We start from the raw sequence: 25,849 nt of genomic DNA, 5'->3' as shown, positions 1-25,849 counted from the left end.
AAGAGATTGTAACCAGCTTGGTGATTATGGCCTAATGTGGGTGTTGAGCAAATGAGCAATATGTTGGTAGATAAAGAAGAAATGCTAAAAAGGCTGGCAGCACTCCAGGTAGAGAAGTCATTAGGAATGCACCCTCTAATGTCCTTTAGGGAAGGAAACTGCCATCCTTACCTGGTCTGGATTGCATGTGACCCCAGACCCACAGCAATGTGGTTGACTCTTAACTGCCCTCTGGGCAATAAATACTGGTCTAGCCAGCGACTCCCTAGTCCCGTAAATTAATAAAAACAATTGCTGAGAGAGGTGAGGGACCAAATTGTGGAATCGCTGCCAGAAATTTTCCAGACCCCTCTCAAGACAGGATTAGTCCCAGGGGACTGGAGGATTGTAAATGTGACACTGTTGTTTAAGAAAGGGACAAAGATAACCTAGGAAACCATAGACTTGTTAACTTAACATATTGATGGGAAACTGATGGAGACCATAATACGGGATAAGGTACACAATTAGGGAAAAATAAGTCAAATAAGTTTAGACAGTCAGCATGACTTTGTCAAGAACAGGTCAGGTCTGACCAATTTAATGGAGTTCTTTGATGAGGTGGCATAGATAGTAAGGGTCATGCTGTGGATGTTGTATATTTGGACTTTCAGAAAGCTTTTGATACAGTGCCAAATGGCAGATTCGTTAGCAACTTAGAAACGTTTGGTATTGATGGGTACATGGTAACATGAATTCAAATTTGGCTAAAACATAAGAAACTGAGATTAAATATAGATGGCCATTTCGCAGGATGGAGACAAGTTGAAAGTGGTCTTCCCCAGGAATCGGCATTGGGAGTGTTGCTTTTTCTGATTTATATAAGCAATTTGGAGATAAGTATTGAGGGCAAAATCTGTACATTTGCAGATGATACTAAGCTAGGGAGAATAGTGAATTCAGAGGGACATTGACAAGTTAGCAAAATGGTCAGATGCCTGGTGGATGAAAACTAAGAACTGTAGATGCTGGAAATTTTTTAAAAATTCATTCATGGGATGTGGACATTGTTGGCCAAGCCAGCATTTAGAGTCATAGAGTCATAGAGATGTGCAGCATGGAAACAGACCCTTTGGTCCAACCTGTCCATGCCGACCAGATATCCCAACCCAATCTAGTGCCACCTGCCAGCACCCGGCCCATATCCCTCCAAACCCTTCCTATTCATATACCCATTCAAATGCCTCTTAAATGTTGCAATTGTACCAGCCCCAACCACATCCTCTGGCAGCTCATTCCATACATGTACCACCCTCTGCGTGAAAAAAAGTTGCCACTTAGGTCTCTTTTATATCTTTCCCCTCTCACCCTAAACCTCTTTAAGGTCACCCCTCATCCTCCGACGCTCCAGGGAAAACAGCCCCAGCCTGTTCAGCCTCCCCTGTAGCTCAGATCCTCCAACCCTGGCAACATCCTTGTAAATCTTTTCTGAACCCTTTCAAGTTTCACAACATCTTTCCGATAGGAAGGAGACCAGAATTACACGCAATATTCCAACAGTGGCCTAACCAATGTCCTGTACAGCTGCAACATGACGTCCCAACTCCTGTACTCAATACTCTGACCAATAAAGGAAAGCATACCAAACGCCACCTTCATTGTCCTATCTACCTGTGACTCCACTTTCAAGGAGCTATGAACCTACACTCCAAGGTCTCTTTGTTCAGCAACTCTCCTTAGGACCTTACCATTAAGTGTATAAGTCCTGCTAAGATTTGCTTTCCCAAAATGCAGCACCTCGCATTTATCTGAATTAAACTCCATCTGCCACTTCTCAGCCCATTGGCCCATCTGGTCTAGATCCTGTTGTAATCTGAGGTAACCCTCTTCGCTGTCCACTACACCTCCAATTTTGGTGTCATCTGCAAACTTAGTAACTGTACCTCTTATGCTCGTATCCAAATCATTTATGTAAATGACATAAAGTAGAGGGCCCAGCACTCCACTGGTCACAGGCCTCCAGTTTGAAAAACAACCCTCCACCACCACCCTCTGTCTTCTACCTTTGAGCCAGTTCTGTATCCAAATGGCTAGTTCTCCCTGTATTCCATGAGGTCTAACCATGCTAATCAGTCTCCCATGGGGAACCTTGTCGAACGCCTTACTGAAGTCCATATACCTCACATCTACCACTCTGCCCTCATTAATCTTCTTTGTTACCTCTTCAAAAAACTCAATCAAGTTTGTGAGACATGATTTCCCACGCACAAAGCCATGTTGACTATCCTGAATCAGTCCTTGCCTTTCCAAATACATGTACATCCTGTCCCTCATTTATTACTCATAATTATAAATACTCAACCACATTGCTGTGGGTCTGGTGTCCTTCTTTAAAAGATATTAGTGAACCAGATCGGTTTTTCCTGACAATTGACAACGATCATCACTCGACTCTTAATTCCAGATATTATTGAATTCGAATTCCACCATCTGCCATGGCGGGATTTGAACCCAGCTCCCCAGATCATTGCTTGGGTCTCTGAATTAACAGACGAGCAATAATACCACTAGGCTATTGCCTGCCCCTTCTTAACAATTGTTAAGAAGGCTGATAGGATCTTTAGGTATATAAGTAAAGACAGATAGTATAAAAGCAAGTAAGTGATGCTACACCTCTACAAATCATTAATCAAATCACATTTGGAGTATTGCATTCAGCTCTGAGCACCTTATTTAAGGAAGCCCTGAAGAGAGTTCAGAGGCGATTTACTAGAATGATACTAGGAATGGGAGATTTTATGTCTAAGGAAAGATAAGAGAAATTGGGCTTATTGTCCTTGGAGCAGAGAAGATTAAGAAGTGACCATATTGGGATGTTCAAAATGATGAACAATTTTGACAAGGTAAAAAAGGGTATTCTGTTTCCACTGGTTGGTATGTCAGTAACTAGGGGTCACAATTTCAAGATTGTCAGCAAGAGAGCTAGGAGTTGGATGAGGAGAAACTTCTTTACTCAGGGAGTTGTTATAATTTGGAATCTCCTGTCTGGAAGAGCGGTGGAGGAAGATTCCATGGGAGGTTTCAGAAGAGAGATGGATACATATTTGATAGTGATGAATTCGGAGGGCTTTTGGAGATATGGGTGGAGAGTAGGAATAGTTGGGTAGGTCTTTCAGGACACATACAGACAAGATATGGGCAGCATGGTGACTCAGTGGTTCGATTCCAGTCTTGGGCGACTGACTGTGAAGTTTGCACATTCTACCCCTGAACTGACTCCCAGACTACTCAGACCTCTCGGCCTAGTTGGCTTGAAGAAGGGCTTATGCCCGAAACATCGATTCTCCTGTTCCCTGGATACTGCCTGACCTGCTGCGCTTTTCCAGCAACACATTTTCAGGTTAGTTGGTTTAGCCATGCTAAATTGCCCATAGTGTTCATGGATGTTTGGTTAGGTGCGTAATATGGGGTAGGGGAAATAGGTCTGGGTGGGTTACTCTTCAGAGGGTCGTGTGGACTTGTTGGACCAAATGGCCTGTTGTCACACTGTAGCAATTTTGTGATTCTATGAAGATGGATGTAATGGCCTCCTATATGTAAAATTCTATAATTGCGTGATTTACAATGACTCCTGGGGATTATGTTGTTATCAGTTTTTGAAAACAATTTGTAGTTTAGGTTGAGGTTCCAGATGTAAGTTTGCTCACTGAGCGGGAAGATTTGTTTTCAGATGTTGCGTCACCATACTAACCACATTATCAGTGAGCCTCCGGTGAAGCGCTGGTAGTATGTCTGCTTTCTATTTATGTGTTTAAGTTTCTTTGGGTGGGGTGGTATCATTTTTTGTTCTTTTTCTCAGATGGTGGTAAATGGGATCCAAATCGATGTGTTTATTGATAGAGTTCCGGTTGGAATGCCATGCTTCAAGAAATTCTCGTGCTATTCTCTGTGGCTTGTCCTAGGATTGATATGTTGTCCCAGTCAAAGTGGTGTCCTACTTCCTCTTTATGTAAGGACACTAGTGATAGTGGGTCATGTCATTTTGTGGCTAGTTGATGTTCATGTATCCCGATGGCTGGTTTTCTGCCTACATTCATTAGCCGCTGTTTAAGTGTGTTGTTAGGTTTGTAGTCTACCATGGTGCCGAGAGGTCTGAGTAGTCTGGGAGTCAGTTCAGAGATGTCTTTGATGTATGGTAATGTGGCTAGGGTTTCTGGGCACAATGTAAGCATGTATCCTTACAAACCGACTTTGACTGCGACAACACATCCATCCTAGAACAAGCTACATAGAGACACACATGAGAATTCTTTGAAGCGTGGCATTCCAACTGGAACTCTGTCAATAATCATATTGATTTGGACCCCATCCTCTAAGAAAAAGAACCGGAAATGATATCACCCACCCAAAGAAACCTAAACACATAAATAGAAAACGGGACGTACCACCAGCGCTTCACCGGAGATTCACTGATGTTACCTAGTATGGTGACAAAACATTTGAAAACAAACCTTCCAGCTCAGCAAACAAACTTATATCCATTATGTTGTTATTTACAGTCATTTGCAAGAAGTGTATCAGCTATACACTGCTTCCCAGAGAATATGTCAGTATTTACTGTGGATTCCTGCTTTGTGTGACAGTATTTATGGTGTTTCCCAGGACGCAAGTTAGATTTACAGTAGTTTCTTGGGAGTGTGTTACATTTATAGTGATGATTTGGAGGTGCCGGTGTTGGACTGGGATGTACAAAGTTAAAATTCACACAACACCAGGTTATAGTCCAACAGGTTTAATTGGAAGCACTAGCTTTCAGAGCGACGCTCCTTCATCAGGTGGTTGTGGAGCATAAGATGGTAAGACACAGAATTTATAGCAAAAGTTTACAGTGTGATGCAATTGAAATTATATATTGAAAAAGACGTGAATTATTTGATAAGTCTCTCATCTTATAGAATGAGCATGTTGGTTTCAGTTCTTTCATGTGTAAATCTAAGAAGTTTTTTTTAAAAGTACATTCTCAAGTGGACTTAAAGAATAGGTGCCATGTCAGCTCAGATAATGCATTGAAGGTGTGAGGCAGTCTGTGCCCCAAATTTCAGAGTGATTCTATTTCTAAAAAAGGGATTTACAGAATCTTACATGGATTCATGCAGTTTTTGAGCAAAATAAAATGTAATTCTGCAAGTACAAATCCATCCCACAAACTTATATATGTGTGTGCGTGTGTGTTTGAGAGCGAGAGAGAGTGTAGTGCAGTGGGGTCACCTGTAGTGTGATATGAACCCAAGGTCCCGGTTGAGGCCATCCCCATGGGTACCGAACTTGGCTATTAGCCACTTTGCGTTGTTTGTTTCATTTAGTTCTACGTAGCCAACAAAGAGACAGGCATAGCTGGGGCCCATACGTGTGCCCATGGCTACCCCTTTGGTCTGGAGGAAGTGGGAGGATTCAAAGGAGAAATCTGCCTTAGAGGATGGTCACCCAAAGGTCTGTAGTCGAATGCCCTGAACTACTGAAGTGTTCTCTGGTTGGGAGGGAACACTCCTGTCTGTTGATTGTTCTGCTGTGTCCATTCATCTGTTGCTGTAGCCTCTGCTCAGTCTTGCCAATATATCATGCCTCAGGGCATCCTTACCTGCAGCGTGTGAGATAGACAACGTTGGCCGAGTAACATGAGCACCTGCCACGTACATGGTGGTTATGTCCCACCATGTAAAATAAATTTACAGTGGTTACTGGAGAGAGTGTCACATTTATAGTGTGATCCTGGGGTCTGGTAATATTTACACTGATTCCCAGGGGAGTGTGTTAGATTTAAAGCTGTTCCCAGGGAGTGTGTCAAATTTACATTGGCTTGCAGAAAATATGTAAGATTTACAGTGGTGTTGGGGAGCATGTCAGTTTTACTATGTTTCTGCGGGGAGTGTGTCAGATTTGCAGTTGTTCCCAGGGAATGTGCCAGCTTTACAATGTTTTCCCATACACAGAAGACAAGATTTTTAAATGAAATCTTGATACATTCCTGAGCAAAAACCTCCCTCTGTTTGAAGAAGACATCATTCTCCCACAAATTAGCCTCAGTTTGATAGACAGTATGTGAAAGGGAGTCTGTGTTCAGACTTTAATTAATGGGTTGTAATCTTATTTTCTTAATAGGGGCGAAACAGCACTACACAAAGCAGCATTCCATCGGTATCACACAATCTGTCGTTTTTTAATTGATGCTGGGGCCTCGCTGATGCAGACTGATTTTGAGGTAAGGAATTGCCATTGCAGGTGGGTGTATTATTAGGAACAAGAACAGCTTGTTAGACCAACAAGCTAAGTCCTTTTTCATAAACCATAAGCCCCAATCCTCAACCCATTCTCCTGCCAGAAACTCTGCCCAATTGTGATACTGTTTACGTTATTTAGATCACCAGTCCTTCTTAATCAAGTGTCCCATTTCTCTTTTGGGCGCAAAGGAGTCCACATGACTCCCTCTTCTTGCCTCTTACTCTTTAACTCTGATCCCTTGGAAATGATTCCCCCAACCTATCTCAGGCTGGTGAAGAGCAGCTTGCAATTGATTTTGTCCACTCTAACCAGAATTGTCTACATAGTCTCCTCAAACTCTCTTAGTATCTCTTCTAGGTCCACCCTATATCATCTACAATTAAGCCTAATGCAATAGTAAAGACAGGCTCTAAATAATCCCTGGAGCACCCATACTCCATCTTGCTCTGTACAGCTTCCATTGAGCCAGTTACTTATTTTTGCTGCTGCCTGTGTGAAGGGTCTTCACAGGCTGCACACCCGTGCTTTTAATCTTCATCAATACATGCATATTTCTGAAGTTTTATTGAGTTATTCAGTTTTTCTATTTCTCAAATATTTCTGTGCTCACCACCAACAGAGACCCACACAATGTCACATTGACAACATCTGTTTGTACAGCACTCAGGTTCACACGGCGATGTAGATTGATCCATGTTGGCACCAACACCTTGCACATGTACAGAGATGTGCATCATATATCATACACACATATATTCACATTAATAAATTGGTATGGTAGTGTGGTGGGTATGTGAATGAACTAATAAATTAGCGGGCCTGGATTTAATAATGAGAGTTTAGATCTCAGCATGGTAAGAGAATCTCAGTGAAAATATTTTGAAATAAAACAACTAGCATCAGGAATGATCACAAAGCTGTCTGATTGTTATAACCCTACATGTGACTTCAGTACAACCCCAATATACCTGTCTTCTGAAGTCCCACACTCAGTTGTATTGCCACTTCCACAGAAATGAGCTAAAGCAATGCCACACCTCTCCCAAAGGAGTTAAAATACACACTCGTACATACACACTCAAAAACATGTACGCTGCCTCTCCAGGATGTGGTTTACTTCTGAACTTATTTTGTCTGTGGTCACTGTATTTCTATCTCTGGTTCTCACCAGGGCAACACTCCACGACACAAAGCACAGGAGGCTGGTGACCTGGAGCTAGCTGCCTACCTGGAGAACCGGCAGCACTACCAGATGATGGCACGTGAGGACCTGGAGACAGCTGTCTGAGAACAAGGATGTTGGCAAGACAGAGGGAAGGATGGGGAGGCATTTGCTGTTTGCCTTCACCCATTGAATTCAGTCACTGCTTCCCTTTTATACCCTACTGCTTGATGGATGAAAAGGAAAGTGACGTAATGTTAGGGAAAGATGGTGGCAAGAGATGCCAGTTACTGAGACAGCAGTCAAAGAGCATATTACTCATCACACAGTCCACATTAAGGAGCTGAGGCAGCTGCACACAGAGGAGGAGATAGGGGGCTACATCAATGGCCCTTTGGAATCCTGTCCAAACTGTAAATTACTGTGTTCTCCATTTCAGAACAAGGAGAGCAATCATTCTTCAAAACTCCCTCACATACAACAACTGGCACCTTTCACAATCTGGGCTTTCCCCTGGATTCATCACGATCTCCAATTCAATCAGAAAGGTCTGTACAGCGATGCCTGATGATGTTGTGTTCATGCATCTTCGGAATGTAACAATGCACTGGGAGTCCAAGAAGAACACAGGCAGTGTAGCAGTATCTCACCAAGGCTCCTTCAATAGCGCCTTCCAAACCCACAACCTTCTCAAAGAACAAGAGCAAGAGATATGCGGAAGCACCATCAGTTGCAAGTTCCCTCCAAACCACTCATTGTCCCGACTTGGAAATATATCACTGTTCCTTCAGTGCCATTGTATCAAAATCCTGGAACTCCCTCACTAACAGCATTATCAGTCTCCCTCCACCAAATGGATGCAGCAGTTCAAGAAAGCAGCTCTCCACCACCTTCTCAAAGGCAATTAGGGATGGGCAATAAATGCTGGGCCAGCTAGCAAAATCTACATCCCATGAACGAATAAAAATTATCAAAAAAGAACTTGAAGAATTTATACTTGGGGTACTAATAGACAACTTGGAGACCTCACTTCACATAATGTATATGTCTGTGGCTGATATTATCTTGGATACTTGGATATACTACAATATACTTTGAAGAGCATTCAACAAGTGAGGATCTGGTGCTCCATGTTGAATTGTTGGATTGAACCAAAGTGAGTACAGTCCTTGTGCTCTTAGTAGAAGCCTAAAGGGCTAGATTTGATCTAGAAACCCATGGTTGTAAATTGTTTTGGGTGCAAGAACAAGGGATTGTTTTTCCACAGAGAATTCCTGTCAGAACCATACTATGTCACCCCTAGGCAGATACACACATTAAACAGTATTTTCTACTTCAAGCTCTTCTTTCTCTTGTAACCACCTTCTGACATGCAGTTGAATAGAGTTTTACTGTGATCATCAAGTCAGATACTTATCATTAAATGAATCTTGCTATCCTTTCTGAATGGAGACAGCTAGTTAAACCTCCTTGACATTGTTGGTGATTTAGTCCTCATGGCACTGAAGATAAAATATCATTTAGAATCATACAGCACGTTAAACAGGCCCTTCGACCAACTCAACCATGCCGACCATGTTTCCGAAACTGAACTTGTCCCATTTGCCTGCATTTGGCCCATATTCTTCTAAACCTTTCCTATCCACAGTCCTATCCAAATGTCTTTTAAATATTGTAATTGTACCTGCCTCTACCACTTCTTCTGGCAGGTTATTTCATATATACACAACCTTCTGAGTGAAAAGTTGCCCCTCAGACCCGATTTAAATCTTTTCCCTCTTACATTAAAATAGAGTACTCCTAATGCCCAGTGATTTTGGTGTTATGGTGTGGATGGTAAACTGAGAGGTGGTATTTACACCTGGTGATATTGTTGCTGTGGTCAAGCCTTGGGAGAGTGTGACTTCGAAGATGACAAGGGCCTGTCCAGTGACCATTAGCCTAATGGCAGGGCAACTGATGTTTGGGGTTGGAAGTGGCAACTCCATCCATTCTAATCAAGCTACTTCAATGCCATCTGAAAAAGACATTAAGAAATATTTATGCCATCCTTGGGCTTTTTAATTTGGTTTTCACTGGGAATTTCTGCCGTGAATGACAGGTAAATGGAGAAAGTGAGGACTGCAGAGATCAGAGTAAAGAGTGTGGTGCTGGAAAAGCACAGCAGGTCAGACAGCATCCGAGGAACTGGAGAATCAATGTTTCAGGCAAGAGCCCTTCACCAGGAATGATCCACGTCCCCGACCAATCCACCCTTCCCTCCCAGCGAATTGCAAAACCTGAACCCACACCTCCCACTTCACCTTCCGTCCAAGGCACCAAAAGAGCCTTCCACATCCATTAGAGTTTTACTTGCACTCCCACGCATGTCATTTGCTGTATCCATTGCTCCCGATGCAGTCTCCTCTACATTGGGGAGACAGGACACCTACTTGCAGAGCGCCTCAGAGAATATTTCTGAGACACCCGCACCAACCAACCTCGCCGTCCTGTGGCCAAACACTTCAACTCCCACTCCTACATGCAGGTCCTGGGCCTCCTCCATCACCACATCCTAACCACCAGAAGTCTGGAGGAAGAACGTCTCATCTTCTGCCGAGGAACCCTAGGACTTTACCAGTTTCCTCATTTCCCCTCCCCACCACCTTATCCCAGCTCCAACCTTCCAACTCGGCACCATCCTCCTGACCTGTCCTACCTGTCCATCTTCCTTCCCACCTGTCCACTCCACCCTCCTCTCCAACCTCCTCTCCAACCTATCACCATTACCTCCACCTCCATCTATCTATTGCACTCTCAGCTACCTTGCCCCCCAGCCCCATCCCCATTTATCTCTCTACCCCTTCAGCTCATAAGCCTAATTCCTGATGAAGGACTCTTGCCCGAAATGTCAATTCTCCTGCTCCTTGGATGCTGCCTGACCTGCTGTGCTTTTCCAGCACCACACACTAGACTTAGTCATCTACCTCCTGCAGTTTAAATGTATTTTCGCAGACATCAAAAGCACTCAACTTGACCACAGTCAGGACAGAAGCCTGAACTAAAACTTTCCAAGCAGGACAGATGCTTGCTTGTGAGATTTGGAAAGCATATTTAGGCTTCTCCTGACTCCAGTCCCCTGCCTCCCTTTTCCAAAGACACCATGCTAAAACCATCACCTTGTGTCTTGCTCAAATGCCAGAAGCTGAATTAGAACTAGAATCCCTGCAGTGTGGAAACAGGCCATTCAGCCCAACAAGTCCACAAGATCCTCTGAAGAGTAACCCACCCAGACCCATTTCCATATCACTCTGTATTTCCCCTGATTAATGCACCTAGCCTACTCGTCCATGCACACTATAGGTGAATTGGTCATGCTAAATTACCCAACCTGCACATCTTTGGACTGTGGGAGAAAACCAGAGCACCTGGATGAAACCCACGCCGACACGGGGAGAATGTGCAAACAATAATAGACAGTCACCCAAGGTTGAAATCGAACCTGGATCCTTGGCGTTGTGGCACAACAGTGCTAACCACTGAGCCACCATTTTGCCCTAGCTGTTCGTTCAATCCCATTCTCCCTGTCAATGCCTATCTGACCAGCATGGTGAGGGCTTAGGAACATGAGCCTGTTAGCTTCTCTTGTGAGGCATTGGCAAGGAACTGAGTTACAGTTGCTGGGAACAGCCAATGGAGCCAATAAAGAAAGTATTCAGGATCCATCAGCAGATCTAATTCCTGAGGCTGAGAACTGATATCCCAACAGATTTGTCACAAAAGTGACCACCTGGTCCCTGTTTTAGTGAGGATATAATTGCCCAAAGTATGCCCACAGCTTTATGGGTGATGCCTTTGTAATGGACATCCACAGGAAGTAGCCACCCATAAGACCCTGAAGATGGCCTTCCTCTTTTCCCATCATTTGCCAAGTTGTTGGACCGACCAGCAGAACTCCTCTTGCTTACAGCAGAGACCTGTGTCATCTTATTCTTTCCAAGCAGGCTTCTGACTTCTAAGCTCACACCATATATGTTGCTGTGTGATCTAGATTATCAGCATCGTACTAACTGCTGCCTTTGGCCGCATCTTGCTATCTTCTAGATTCCTCTGCACGCAGATGTCACAGGTCAGGGCAACAACAGAGATTCCAGGCTAGAAATGAGGTATCTCATTGAACAGACTGTATGGACTGAATGGCCTACTTATGTTCCTACGACTTGTGTCTTATTGTCTAATTGCCCTCCAAAGAAGTGAGCACAATACTTTTCAAGAAATGCAGGGCTGACTGTATGTTCTTTGCAGCTACAGATCCTGTGGGATCCTGACATGAGCCCCAAACTAGTGTGAAGTTCTTGAATCACAATTCCAAAAGAGCAGCAGACACCAGGAATAGAGTTTTCAGTCATCCATTTGGGGGCATGTTGGGCTGCAGGCAGATTCCTGGTAAACCCAGCAGGCACAACTAGTCTCTACTTACACACTGATGTGTGTGTGTGTTCGGTGTTTCTAAGAGAACACAGGCTTACAGGAGCTGGCAAAACGTCCAAAGTTCAACTGAATTGCTGGATGAGTTTGTAATTAAGCTATTTTGGAATAGGGAGAGCAACAGACTGGAATTTTAAAAAGGCCAGCATGGGGTGGGGGCACAGAGAATCTGATCATATTTGTACGTGACTGTCAAGAAGGCAGTGTGGAGCAGTTAGTGGCCTAGCCATCCTGGGGGTTACCATTGATGGAAACTTAAATGGACTAGCTAAATAAGTGGTATGGTTAGAAGAGCAGGTTGGAGGCTAGGAATCCTGCATCAAGTAGCTGACCTGACTATCCAAAGCTTGTCCACCATTTACAAGTCACATGTCAGGAGTGCAATGGAAGACTACCGATTTGCCTGGATGGTTGCAGCTCCAACAACACTCAAGAAACTTGATGCCATCCAGGACAAAACAGCCTACTTGCTTAGCACCACATCCACAAACATTCACTCCTCTACACGAACACAGTAGATGCAATGTATCTATTCTACAAGATGCACTGTAGAAATGATTTGTGTTCTGACAAAGGGTCATTGTACTCAAAAAGCTAACTCTGCTTCTATCTCTACAGATGCTGCCATACCTGCTGAGTTGCTCCACCATTCTGCTTGGGTGAGGTGAACCTATGGGGATTCAGTTGTGATTGGTAGAGATTGGTGTTCTCTGAATGAATTGACCACTGTGCCTGAGAGATTTATGGTTTCAATTGATCAAAAAATGTATTGGAAACGTATTCACTGATCCTGACCAGTTGGTCATTAACTATTAACATAAAGTTGACATGCTGCAATTGACTGTAATGGCCATGTAGTCCCATTGACTTGTCAGAGTTCATCTCAAAATCCTCCTGGCTCCCTGTGAATCGACCTCTTTTGTATATCTGATGTAATTGAGATATTTGTGGCACATTCTCCATTCTGTTGTGCCATTAGCTAGTGCTCTAAAAGGTGACGATGATAGATCTTTGTTATTGCAGAAGTATTAAGGGCTGTAGAGAAAATGCACGTGTCTGGAGTTGTCACACAGATTTGTCATGGTCTCCTTGAACAACACAGAAGGCCCACTCCTTTTCCTTTGTTCCACTGTTCTTCCTGCTCTTTATGTCTTCCCAAGTCATCACCAGCCACTGCTGCAGTCAGATTCCACCTTGACTTTAAGAGCTGCAGGCTAGCTTTCAAGAATGCAGGCTGGCTTTAAATGGTGCTGACCTTGCACAACCTCGATGCCCTCTACTTAACTGTCATGTTAAGCACTGGGCTTCAAGCTGCTCTCACTTAAATGAGCAGGCAAGCATAGGGTTTGTGTGCTGCCTGCATCATGAGGAATAGGCCCGTGTTAATTGTTTTTGAGACCCAAGCCAGCTTTCAGATGCTGTTGAGTTTGTCAGTTTTGCACTTTAAAGGGATAAATCAGACATTGTGATTCCAATCGGGTCAAGTGTGAGTTAGGTCTGTCACAGAGTGTCACTAGATGTGATCGAAACCTAACTTGAACTTGTCGCTAAATGAATTTTAAAATGCAAGTGAACTGTCTAATATGATGTGGAAGACCATCCTGCCATTGTTCTGAAACTTGTTTGTATGTCAGGTTCTGTGAACTTACTCAGTCTCTAATTTTTCTTTGTGGAAACTGAAGAAATCCATTACTTGTATTGAGGAGATCAAAGAAAATTGAAAGAACTCGTATAAAATGTTTGCATGTTTAGTGAAAGTAGTGCGCAAGCATTTCCAGTCCTTGTCTTGCAGCGCAGTTTCAAAAGTTGTAGATCTGCCGAAAGGACATTCTGTGTACCTGTAAGGAGCAACACTGGACTGCCACACTTGAGAATGCTCATTAGTCAAAGCAAACTACTTTGGGATAAATGGGATGTTCAGGAGTAAGGGAATTCAACAAACATCATTGTGGTCAGTTTGACTTCCATCTCTTCTACCCTTCCCTCCACCAAGAGGGAATATCCCAACTCTGATTGGAATTGTGCTTCCATTGCAGACTTGAGTCAAAAAATCTTTTTCCTCACTTCCTGCTTGTTCTGGACAGTTTCTTCCAGCTCAAAATAAGAACTATTAAGAAATAAATGAGGGAAAACCAAATGTCGATTATCTTCCTTCTTCAGAGCAGAGATCTGAAATGGTGTCTGCCTGCCCCAATTTCACAAGGCAGCTGTTTGTCCCTTCTGATCGCAGTAGCCAGCTGTCATGTACCTGTCAATAGATATCTTTATTCACATGAAGCTGTTGTGTGAGAGCCATAGTGGTGAATTTTGCATGAGAATGTCGTGATTCATACAGAGTGGTGTCTCCTTCCTTATGATGGCTTACGTGGACTGACATGACTGTTTTTGCTTGTAATTTCCAGTTAGTGAGTGCAATGCTTGTTTAGCTGTACTGTCTACATTAACAGATTCATTACCTAAATAATAAAGGATTTTTTTAAAACAAGAGTATCCTTGTTCATGAGTATTGAGCTCACCAGTTCACTGGTCAACCAGTGAGGAATAAATGTAACGCTCACATAAGACGGCCCCCCGAAGAAATTCTTGAAGTATCTGTGCCTCCATTCAACACAAGCTGAGTCTATATAGAACCCGAGTTGTTTGAGATAGTATTATAGGCTCATCTGCTTCATCAATGACCTTCTCTCCATTATAAAGTTTAGAAGTGGGGATGTTCATTAATGATTGCAAAATGTTCACCACCACTTCAGACTCCTCAGATACAGAAGCAGTCCATGTCCAAATGCACAAGACCTAGACACTATCCAGGTTTTGGTCAAAACGTGGTAAATAACATTTGCACTATGCAAATACCAAGCAATGACCACTTCCATTATGAAACAATCTAACCATTATCCTTTGACCATCATTGAATGCCCCACGATAAGCAAATAAAATCTGGAATTAAGAATGATGATTTCAAATCCATTCGTCAATTGTTGGAAAAATCCATCTAGTTCACCAATGTGCTGGAGTCACATGTATTACCTTGCCTGGCATACATGTGACTGCAGACCCACAGCAATGTGGTTGACTGTCCTCTGGGCAATTAGGAATGGGCAATAAATGCTGGCTTAGCCAGCAATTTCCCCATCCTGTGAATGAATTTAATTAAAGGAATTGAACTAGCTACATAAATACATTGGCTACAGTGCGAGTCAGAGGCTAGAAATACTGCAGCAAGTAACTCACTTCCTGACTCCTCAAAGCCTGTCCACCATTTACAATGCACAAGCCAGGAGTGTGATGGAGTACTCCCACTTGTCTGGATGGGTGCAACTGCAACAAGATGATTGACACCATCCAGGTCAAAGCAACCTACTTGTTTGGCACCACAAACTTACTCACTGATGTTCAATCTAGGAATTCGCTAGAGCTTATTTAACAGAACCTTCTAAACCTAGTTAAAAATCACGCAACACCAGGTTATTGTCCAACAGGTTTAATTGGAAACACTAGCTTTCAGAGTATTGCTCCTTCATCTCCAAATCATTCTAAACCCATGCCCTCTACTACCTCGAAGGGCAAGGACAGCACAAACATGGGAACATCACCACTTCAAATTCTCCTCCAAGCCACTCAATAACCTGACTAGGTGATTGACCATGCTAAATTGCCCATAATGTGGAGGGATGTGTAGGTTAAAGTGGGTTAGCCATCAAAAATGCAGGGTTACGTAGTAAGGGGAGTGGATCTGGGTGGGATGTCCTTCAGAAGGTCAATGTGGACTCAGTGGGCTGAATGGCCTTCTTCCATACTGTGAGGATTCTACAATTGTAGAATGGCTTGGAAATATATCACCCTACCTTCAGTGTCGTTTGGTCAAAATCCTGGAATTCCTTCCTTGACTAAAAGAATTTGGTTTCTACAGTTCCTGTTTTATAAGTGACTACTCTTCAAAAATATTCATTGGTTCTGAAGCACTTTGGGAAGCTCTCCAGTGAAAGGTGCAAGGTCTTTTAAGCACAAAAAAGCAGAAGGAGATGGTGGCATATTGGATATATCAATAGCCGAATAAACCAACAATCAATGCTTTGAAGGCTTTAAGTTCAAGTTTCATCATGGCAGCTATTACAATTCAAAAACTTATAGTTTAAATACAGTTAGTTTGATTAGAAGTGACCATGAAACCATTGTCATAAAAATATAATAAGCTGGTTCATTAATGCCATTCAGGGAAAGAAATCTGTTTTATCCGGTCTGGTATACATGTAACGTCATAGCCATGTGGTTGACTCTTGACTGGCTTCTGAAATAGCTTAGCAAGCCTCTCAACTCAAATGCAATTAGGGATAGGTAGGAACAATGTTGGAGGTTAGAGAAAAGTTACTGATCGTCACATAAATACCAAGGTTGGATATTTAGTGATGAGAAGACACAAGGGAGGGGTTTGAGCAGTACAAACAGCATTGCAGAAGATTTGATCAGAACTGTGGAATCATTTTGGGAATCGCTTGGGTGAAGATAGGAATTAAGGAACTGGAAGTCAATACGTAAGAAATAAGGTAGAGTTTCTACAGCGACGAAAATCAGGGCCATCAATCCAAAGCACTTTTATTCATGAAGACACCAACAGAAACAGAGGACACTAATGGAGGAAACAGTCTAGAGTGCAAATAAACTTTTAGAGTTGCTTCTATTCTCTGACTTATTGTTGGTCTTAGGCCAATTTAGTCAGGGAGAGAAAATTCAGCATTGTGAAGTTGAAACAATATTTAACAGGAAATGAGCAGCTCACTTCAGTTTGTCACCTGTAAATTTAAGGAGATGGCTATTCAACTTCAGGAGCACCATGAAGCAAATGTTCTCTGACATCTGATAGGAAGTCAAGGTATTCACAGCAGGTGGAAATACATCAGAGCAACTCAGGTGGATAGTATTTCCTCAAAGGCAACAAGTAAAAACCAATAGCCTTAGATTATGAAGAGTATGTCTAGAAGCAGAAAAAAATTTAAGAATTTCAGCCCTCTATGGTGTACTTCCTAATTTGGTTACACCAAGTATTTACAAATAATTCATGGAAGGCCAACATCAGCCCATTAATATTTTTTTTTGCCACACAACCTGACTATTCTAGAGCTGTCCTATTCATTTTGCAAACCATCTTATCAAATCCAGATTGACGAAAGTAGTAACTCCAGGAGTTAGGGCTTCAAGTGATCATTTACTCCTGAAGGAATATCCAGAACCAGGGCTCATTGTTTACCCCCATGAGATATTCTACTTACAGGGATCAGTGTTTACCCCGCCCCCCCCCAAAAGGGGTATTCCACCACCACCAGGGATCAGTGTTTACTCAATCAACATGAGAGGACATAGCTACTTATGGTCAGTTTTCCCACAAACCCAATAAACCCTTAAGAACATGAACAGAGCATGCCATTCCACTCAGATTGAAACTGATGTGAAGCCAACTGAATTGACCAACTTCTACTACTTGCCTTGGCTTTTTGACCTTTCTTATCACTGCCCAGAAAAAAACCTATGGGCCTCAGATTTAAATCTGCTTTTTGTGGGAATGTTCTACACATTTAAAACCTTTTGGCACAAAGATTCCTCAACTCTTCTCCTGAACGGTCAGGCTCTGATATATCATCCCTTATCCTAAACCTGTCGACCAGAAACTTCTCTACCTCACACCAAATCCTAAAAAAAAATTTAAACTCACCCTTTGACCCTTCCTGGAATGCAAACCTGGCATCTGTAAACACTCAAGTGTTAGCAACACAATAAATCTGATTTGCATCATTCCACCTAAGGAATGTTGCCCTGTACTGTACACATAACTTTGCAAGGCCATTTGATGGCTTCGTGCAGTACCAAAATATCCTCCCCTTAATATTCTAGGTCTCAATTTGTAAAAACTGGCATTTCACTAGTCTGATTTTTTTGTAGCTCACATTTTAATTACATGTTCATGGACCCCTAAATCTCTTTGGACATCTGAGGTTCATTTTTTGCTTTTCATTATTTAAACATTCAAACCTATTAATTTTTGGATTGTGAATGTGACCTCACAGTTGCCTGTATTGAAATCCATCTATCACGCTTCTGCCCACTCACTCAATCTATCATTTTTTTCTTCATAATTTTATAGTCCTGTCTACACAATTTACTACACCATCCATCACTGTATCAGTACTTACTTGGATATATAGCACTCTATGTAACTAATAAATATAGTAGCTAGTTTGTTATGGCTTCAACTTGGGCCTTCTGGAACACTATCAGTCACTTCCTTTATACTCACTGGGGTAAAATTTTAGCTTTGGACACAATCACTGATTCCACTGGGGGAAAATTGAATTCATTTTGATAAGTATTCTATGTTCTTCCATGCATTGATAACATACCATTGTCATAGGAACAGCCCATAGGACCAATGGCTTAAAACAAATTTTTAAAAAAGTATTTTTGCTTTAAAAACTTTCTTTTAAAATACTGAAAGATGGTACTTTACTGTAGTTTAAGTAATCAAAAAAAGGTTTATCAAAAAAAGTGACACTTCTGGTCAATGTGACTCCACTAAATCTAAAAATTAATTTTAAATTACTGAAAACAATTTGTCAGGCGGCACCTGTGGAGAGTTATCGTTTAAGTCAATAATTTTTCAATGGATAGAGGTTAGTGACGTGGTAGAAGACTGGGACAAAGGAGAATGGTATTATGTTTCTGCTCGATTGGACTTGTTCTTTTTACATGGTTTACTTTTGACCCAATTTGGCACAAAAGTTGGTGATATTGTAAGAAATTTGCACGTGACATTGATAAAATATCAACCTGAAATATTAAAGGTTTCAGTGGCAGTAAGATGGTTCAGCCTGTACTCATCAGGAGTCTGATGGCATCTCAGCAAAGACAGTGGAAGACTATATTACATTTTAGGCTGAGGGACCTCTACGTTCACCTGCAAAGAGCATGAGCCTTGGTTTAGTAACTATCCACAAGGGTGCACTGCAGTCAATGCAGCACTCACTGAGGACTACGGGGTATGTCCCATCTCTCGAGAATGGTATTTAACAGCTGCCAATTAAGTGAAGTCAAAGGAAGAATGATTGACATTATTAAGACTATAATTATGTTTATTTTGCAAGACGGTGAAACCAGCAGCTGGGTTTTAGATTAGATTACCTACAGTGTGGAAACAGGTCCTTTGGCCCAACAAGTCCACACTGACCCGCCGAAGCGCAACCCACCCATACCCCTACACTTACCCCTTCACCTAACACTACGGACAATTTAGCATGGCCAATTCACCTGACCTGCACATCTTTGGACTGTGGGAGGACATCGGAGCACCCGGAGGAAACCCACGCAGACACAGGGAGAATAACTGTGTGGAGTTTGCACAGTCACCTGAGGCGGAAATTGAACCCGGGTCTCTGGTGCTGTGAGGCAGCAGTGCTAACTGCTGTGCCACCGTGCCGTCCACAAATCAAGGTGTTACTTGCTGTTGTTTTAATGGAAGGACAATTGGTAAATCATTTCAGAAAAAATGTCCTTTTCAGCTGAATCAATCCTCAGATTTCATTGATTCTCAGACAAAAACAACCTCGAGCTCTGAAAACTGAAATTTATTCTTCATGGAAAATAATATTTAATTGTAATTACAATTTAGTCCTTAGTACAAAAAAATCAGAGTAGTCTTTGAGAGCTATACAGAAGCCCACAATTTTAAGTGGAGGAACGTGAGGGTGGGAAGGGCAAGAAAAGAGCAGAGAACAGCTGGTGAATGATGTGTACAGTCAGATATGGCTGAGCAGAAGACTATCAGGACCTCTTCATCCTTGCAAGGCCACGTATTCGTCGAACCAGTGCCTGAATAAACAAGTGTCGCGACCGGACTTTGCAGTAAATGCTCTCAATGTCAAGCAGCTTCTTTTGCAGGGACTCCCCAAAACTTGCTGAAGCATCAATCTGAAGCTGAAAGAAAAAACCCAGAACACACTGTTATTAAATACCACAGCTGATCAGATGTCTAACATTCTTTCCAATTTACACACTTTTATTGTGAAGACAGAGGCCATGCATTTCATTCTGACACTTCCAACATCAGACATGTTACATGACAAAGTGCCAGGAGATATGTAATAACATCTCTAACAGGTTGCTTAGAAAATATCTGTCCCTCCCTGGGGCTCTAGCAGCACAGTGGTAGTGTCTCCCACTCTGGGGCAGGAGCCTGGGTTCAAATCCCACCTTCTCCAAAGTGTGTCATAACATTCCTGAACAGGTTAATTAAAAATATCTATCCCTCCTTGGGTTTGGGGAGCAAAACCACATCCAATTGCAATAAGGTTTCTTTACTTCTAACCCCTTTGCAAGAAAATACCATCATGTGTAAGTACACCCAAATCCATCTGAACACAAACACTAAACTATTTTTTAAAATATTGCTTACACATGCTTCCTATCAAAGTAGATGAATTAACAGATCTACATATTGTACTCCATTTGTCACTTCTTGAGGACTCACTTCATCTGCCTGTACTATTTTGCATGTGTCCACTCACATCAACATTAAGCAACCCATTACATTGCATTTCACAGTTTCTTCTAACTCACCAATAATTAAGCACTGGATCCTTGCAGCACTCCACCAACTTAGTGGCACCTTATCAAATGCCTAGCAAATATCCAAATATACTACATCCACCAGTTTCCATTTATCTACTCATCAGCAAGCAGTCTAACAAAACCTCAAAGTTTGTAATCATACTATTTTCCAAACACCCTGCTGTCACCTAATGGTTTCCAATTATTTCCACTGACAGAAGGCCAGTGAATTAACAAATAGCTTTCTCCTGCTTTTCTTGTTACCTTGCAACTCACTGCAATCAATTCAGAATCTAGAGCATTTTGAAAGATCACAACCAGTACAGTGGTAATGTCCCATTTTAGAATGTAAGATCTAGGCCACCATATCCAGGAATTTGCCAGGTTTCAGTCCATCTAATTTCTCCAGTACTTTCTATTCACCAATATTAATTATTTTTTGAATCTCACTCTCATTAACTCCTAGCCTTTCCATTATTTCTATTTTTTTCTGTATTCTGTGACACCTGCCATTCACCTTGTATCCCCCTCATGATTTTATAAACTTCTATAAAGTCACCACTCAACCTCCTACACTCCAGAGAAAAAAGTCCCAATCTATCCAGCCTTTCCTTACAACTCAAACCCTCCATTTCTGGCAACATTCTAGAAAATCTCTCCAGCTTAATAACAGGGAGACCAGAATTGGATACAAAGGTCTGAGCAATGAAGGCAAGCATGCTATATGCCTTTTATACGTGGTACAAATTTCAAAGAATTCTGGACATGATCATTAGATTAGATTAGATTCCCTAGTGTGGGTCCACTGTAGTCCACACTGACCCTCTGAAGTGTAACCCACCCAGACCCATTTCCCTCTGACTAATGCACCTAACACTGTGGGCATTTTAGAATGGCCAATTCACCTGACCTGTGGGTGGAAACCAGAGCACCCGGAGGAAACCCACGCAGACACGGGGAGAATATACAAACTCCATACAGACAGTTGCCAGAACTGAACCGGGGTCCCTGGTGCTGTTAGGCAGCAGTGCTAACCACTGAGCCACCGTGCCGCCCCTTATTGAAGAAAGGTGGACTCTTCCAGGATTTGAACCCGGGATCTCTCGCTAATCTGCACAGTAGAAGACCCAAAGCGAGAATCATACCCTTAGACCAATGAGCCACAGGGCGCTAAATTTTATTTCTTGTCAATGGCCCGTAGAGGGATCGAACCTGCCACCTTGGCATTATTAGCACCACGCTCTAACCAATTGAGCTAACCAGCCAGTTACATGAACCCCTGAGGCTGTAACTCAACTCTGCCCAAGGCCTTATTTTAATTGTGTAAATCTTGCCTTTATTTATTTTGCCAAAATGCAATACCTCGCATTTATCCAAATTAAACTCCATTGTCTACTCTTCAGCCAACTGTTCAAAACCGCTTTGCAATCTCAGATAACATTCTTCACTGTCCATTATACCACCAATCTTTGTGTTATCTGCAAACTTACTAACCATGCTTTCAATATTCTCATCTAAAACATTTATAAAATGAAGTGGACCAAGCGCAAAACCCTGTGGAACACTGCTGCTCACAGGCTTCCAGTATGAAAAAATAACCCTCCACAATCACACTCTGACTCCTGCTGCAAAGTCAATTTTATATCCAGCTGGCACACGATGGAATATTCTTGATTTGCCTAGATGAGTGCAAGGCCTAACAGCACGGTAGTTGTACCTAAAGCACTGCAGCCTGCGTGGTGTAAGAATTCACCAGCTCTCCTCAAAGATAATTAGGGATGGGAAATAAATGGTGGCTTTGCCAGTAACATGTATACGCCAACAAGCAGAGAAGAAAAATAAAAACTTATGTCACACTACTTGCACTGCCATCTCAATCTAACCTGGTTTTATCTATTTTGCATTTCCTTACACAATTAAATTTAACTAATAATTTGATCTTATAGGTTAACTAAATTAAATGTTTCCTTGTAACACCAAATTACCTCTCGGCAACAAATTTCCACTCGCTAAATTCCAAATCAATGTTGAAGGTGTATCATGTTTCAAATGTTCTTTTGTGACCATTTCTCAGACCATTTATTCATTATGTGGCAGCAAAAATGTTTCAGAGCAAACAAAAATAAGCTGCGCAACAAAAAATTAAAACCTACCTGCTCAATATCATGTTGGTTTACTTGACTTAGAACAAGGCGCCTGGCTTCAGGACTTCCATCAAGACCACCACGATCTGGGATTAATAAAATATATAGGAATGGATTAGCATTCAATTCACTTACCAAGCAACAAGTGTCACAGAAATTAGCTACTGCACATTGGACCCAACATTGCCATTGCATCTAGACATTTATCCACTTCACATTGTTCTGGACTAATCTGTGAGGAACCTCTCACAGTGAGCAGGGTCCAATGACAGATACAAAGATATTTCCTCTGTGGTGATTTCAGACCGAATCACACCACCTTCTGAAGTGGCCAAGCAAGCCGTATGGTTATGTGCACCTTCTGAGCTTGTTAGTCTGAAGGTAACTGCAACACCGTCAGCTCAGACCAGAAATTGAATAAACTTATTTCTGGTTTCTATAGGTTAATGCCATGCTAACAAATGCTTTTTAAAACCACTCAGCCCTTACAAGTGTGTGCCACAAGCTTCATGTAAATCCTTCCTTTTCACACTGTGCCTGCTCCTCTGGATATTGAACCTTGGTGAGCAGACAGTGGAATAATTCACAGATACATAATCCACTGCAGAACTGGAAGTGATACAGTATTAACTGTTAAACAAAAAAAACAGAGTCCAGAACCTGCATTAGGGAAGGAGTACTGAAATGTATGCATTGCTCAACGTCAAGTCTGGCACTTACCTGGAAATCGTCTGCCCCTGTAGGATACACTCTGGATATTCAAGGACAAGTGGACATCAGAAGGTGTAAAATACAGGAAGTAATACTCGAGATGTCGCCACAGGATAAAAAGACAGTTTTCCACAATGACTGAAAAGTTACAACAGGTCAAGGAACAAAGCAGGAGATGTTATGTCACTCACATGAAATGCTCTTAGAAAAAGCGGATGCTGAAAATCTGAAGCCAGAACATTAAATGCGAAAAACACTCAGCATCTGTGTTTCTTTTCTATTTAACAAGGAATTGCTGTAAATCCACATCCAAAAGGAAGCAAAAGTCAGTGACATGAATGAATTTGGAAATGAATGCAAGATAAGACCTTCCGCTAATTCATTTGTCATTTCGGACTCAAGGATCTGGAGGGAGGGAGGGGCCGAGAAGGGCACGTGGAATTTATATATCAGATGCAGAGTGGGATTCTCCTCAGCACAGTGGGATGTTTGGATTGTTTTTAGCATGAGAATGGAGGGAGGTAGAAGTTACACTGGATGAAGGCGGCCCAGTTTATCATTGGCTGGGTTTTGCTTTGGCTGAAATGGGGAAAGAAATAATCTTCATCTTCAAAGAGAACAGGATAAAATGTTGGCTCTCTTTCATTACGCGGCTGGTGGGCTATAGGGCCTCACTGTCTACAGTAGGGGTTTGGCTAGACTGTTAACTTGGGCTGGATTTATGCTAAACGACATGTTGTGAGTGACTGGCAGATTTGAAGGGCTGCTGGATACTTCTGCTGCTCCTTGGCTCACAGTTTACTCATTACCATGGCTACTAATATCTCATTCTCCAGACCACTGGCAAATGTTTGATGGAGTTTCTGTGGTTCATGAGGATTGTTATAAAACTTATGAATTAAAACTAAATTGTGAAATTTGTTTTTGGATATGGCAGGATTTTGAACCAATGTCTTGACAGCAATGAATATATCAAAATATCCTTAGTCACACTGAACTTGGAATTTATGCCATTTGGTACTTTCACATCCTATTAGGCAGCACCTTATTAAAATGAATTGATTGAATAATTAGGTAGGTGCAGTATCTTTGGACGTGTGAGACAACTCTCTGCTTCTGATACAAAACCATTAGAAACACAATTGCTTTCTCCTTCAATCTACAAGCCTAAAAGTGCTCCTTTGCTTTTTTTTAAAGAAACTCACAGTATGATGCAACTCAGCCCTTTACCTCAATCTCTTAACATAAGCAAATATTGTAAATGCCCAATATCCTGTTCATCTTCCACACCCCCCCCGGACAAAGCCACAATTAAAATACTGGAAAATTCAGAAGCAAGTTGGGTGTGATGAAAATTTGAAGATTTTCCACCTGCTACATTGAACTGGAAAAAAAAAGGATACAGCAGTAGAGGGACAGCAGCTCAGCTCTGTGATTGATCTGCTGCACAAGCCGACGTCTGGCCAGAACATGTCGCTGAGCAGCTGAAATCTTGTCTACACCAAAGGGTACGATTGCTTGACACAGCTGTGAGAGACAAGACAGATTACTTCATTATCTATTGCTGCAAGTGGTTACCAGAACCCATCCTACAGGCCGCTGGGTACCTATCATAATCAGGATACGGCTGCCCCTGAGAAGGTACAAAGAGACAACAAAAGTGACTCTAAACATCATACTTATAAGAAAAGGGTCAAGGAAGTCGAGCTGATTTCTTCAGAACAGATACAATCTAGGTTCATTGACCCATAAAGTACCTACATAACGCAAAAAAAAAATCAGAGTGTACGTTGGCACACACCCACCTCCTTGATTTCATCTGGAGGTAAATGCTGCAGATTCTGGTACTTGGTCACACTCTGCCGGTGGCTCTCGTAGTTACTGAAGAAATCATTTGCACTTTGCTTCAAAAGAAACAGGACGACTCCAAGGCTGGGCAGCCTCCAGTAAGGTACCATCGGCAATGGAGCATCTGCCAGTGGGTAGAAATAACATTCATTCAGTGGAGCTCAAGCCAGAAAATGTCAACTTTTATTCTGGCACAAAACCACAATGGCAGCCCAAAACCCCAAACCCTGTCCCAAACTCCTAACCTAACTCCCTAACACCACATGACGAGGGTAGGAATAGGTCCAGTCAAGGATAGTAGTGGGAAGTTGCGTGTGGAGGCTGAAGAGATTGGGGAGACACTGAATGAATACTTTTCATCAGTATTCACTCAGGAACAGGACATTGTTGCCGATGTGAATACTGAGTCACAATTAAGTAGAATGAATGGCTTTGAGGTATGTAAGGAAGAGGTGTTGGAAATTCTGGAAAGGGTGAAAATAGATAAGTCCCCTGAGCCTGATGGCATTTATCCTAGGATTCTCCGGGAAGCAAGGGAGGAGATTGCAGAACCATTGGCCTTGATTTTTATGTCCTCATTGTCTACAGGAATAGTGCCAGAAGACTAGAGGATAGCAAATGTGGTTCCCTTGTTCAAGAAGAGGAGTAGGGATAACCCTAGTAA

General features: G+C 42.2%; 2 protein-coding genes and 1 non-coding gene across 5 annotated transcripts in view; 1 reads left to right on the top strand and 2 right to left on the bottom strand.

Moving 5' to 3' along the window:
• dgki (diacylglycerol kinase, iota) overlaps nucleotides 1-9,014 on the top strand; it is a 253,041-nt gene extending 244,027 nt beyond the window's left edge. For all 3 annotated transcript variants that reach the window (XM_043708943.1, XM_043708942.1, XM_043708940.1), the window contains exons 33-34: nucleotides 6,139-6,238; nucleotides 7,430-9,014. In XM_043708943.1, coding sequence (XP_043564878.1) covers nucleotides 6,139-6,238; nucleotides 7,430-7,546 — 217 coding nt within the window. In that variant the 3' untranslated portion in view covers nucleotides 7,547-9,014. The remainder of the gene's footprint in view (nucleotides 1-6,138; nucleotides 6,239-7,429) is intronic.
• A 10,465-nt stretch (nucleotides 9,015-19,479) lies between these two features.
• Nucleotides 19,480-25,849, bottom strand: part of nup205 (nucleoporin 205) — a 109,399-nt gene continuing 103,029 nt past the window's right edge. The window contains exons 39-43 of the mRNA XM_043708929.1: nucleotides 25,143-25,309; nucleotides 24,741-24,864; nucleotides 23,347-23,475; nucleotides 22,636-22,712; nucleotides 19,480-19,849 (exon numbers count right to left, since the gene is read on the bottom strand). Of these exons, the coding sequence (XP_043564864.1) occupies nucleotides 19,697-19,849; nucleotides 22,636-22,712; nucleotides 23,347-23,475; nucleotides 24,741-24,864; nucleotides 25,143-25,309 (650 nt within the window). The 3' untranslated portion in view covers nucleotides 19,480-19,696. The remainder of the gene's footprint in view (nucleotides 19,850-22,635; nucleotides 22,713-23,346; nucleotides 23,476-24,740; nucleotides 24,865-25,142; nucleotides 25,310-25,849) is intronic.
• On the bottom strand, nucleotides 21,674-21,747 carry trnai-aau. Its single transcript has one exon. It is a non-coding gene; the product is annotated as a tRNA-Ile (tRNA).

Source organism: Chiloscyllium plagiosum, chromosome 19, assembly GCF_004010195.1.
Source record: "Chiloscyllium plagiosum isolate BGI_BamShark_2017 chromosome 19, ASM401019v2, whole genome shotgun sequence".
In the NCBI taxonomy this organism is placed as follows: domain Eukaryota; kingdom Metazoa; phylum Chordata; class Chondrichthyes; order Orectolobiformes; family Hemiscylliidae; genus Chiloscyllium; species Chiloscyllium plagiosum.
The sequence above is the reverse complement of the archived record's forward strand: the minus strand, read 5'-3'. Positions and strand labels throughout refer to the sequence as shown.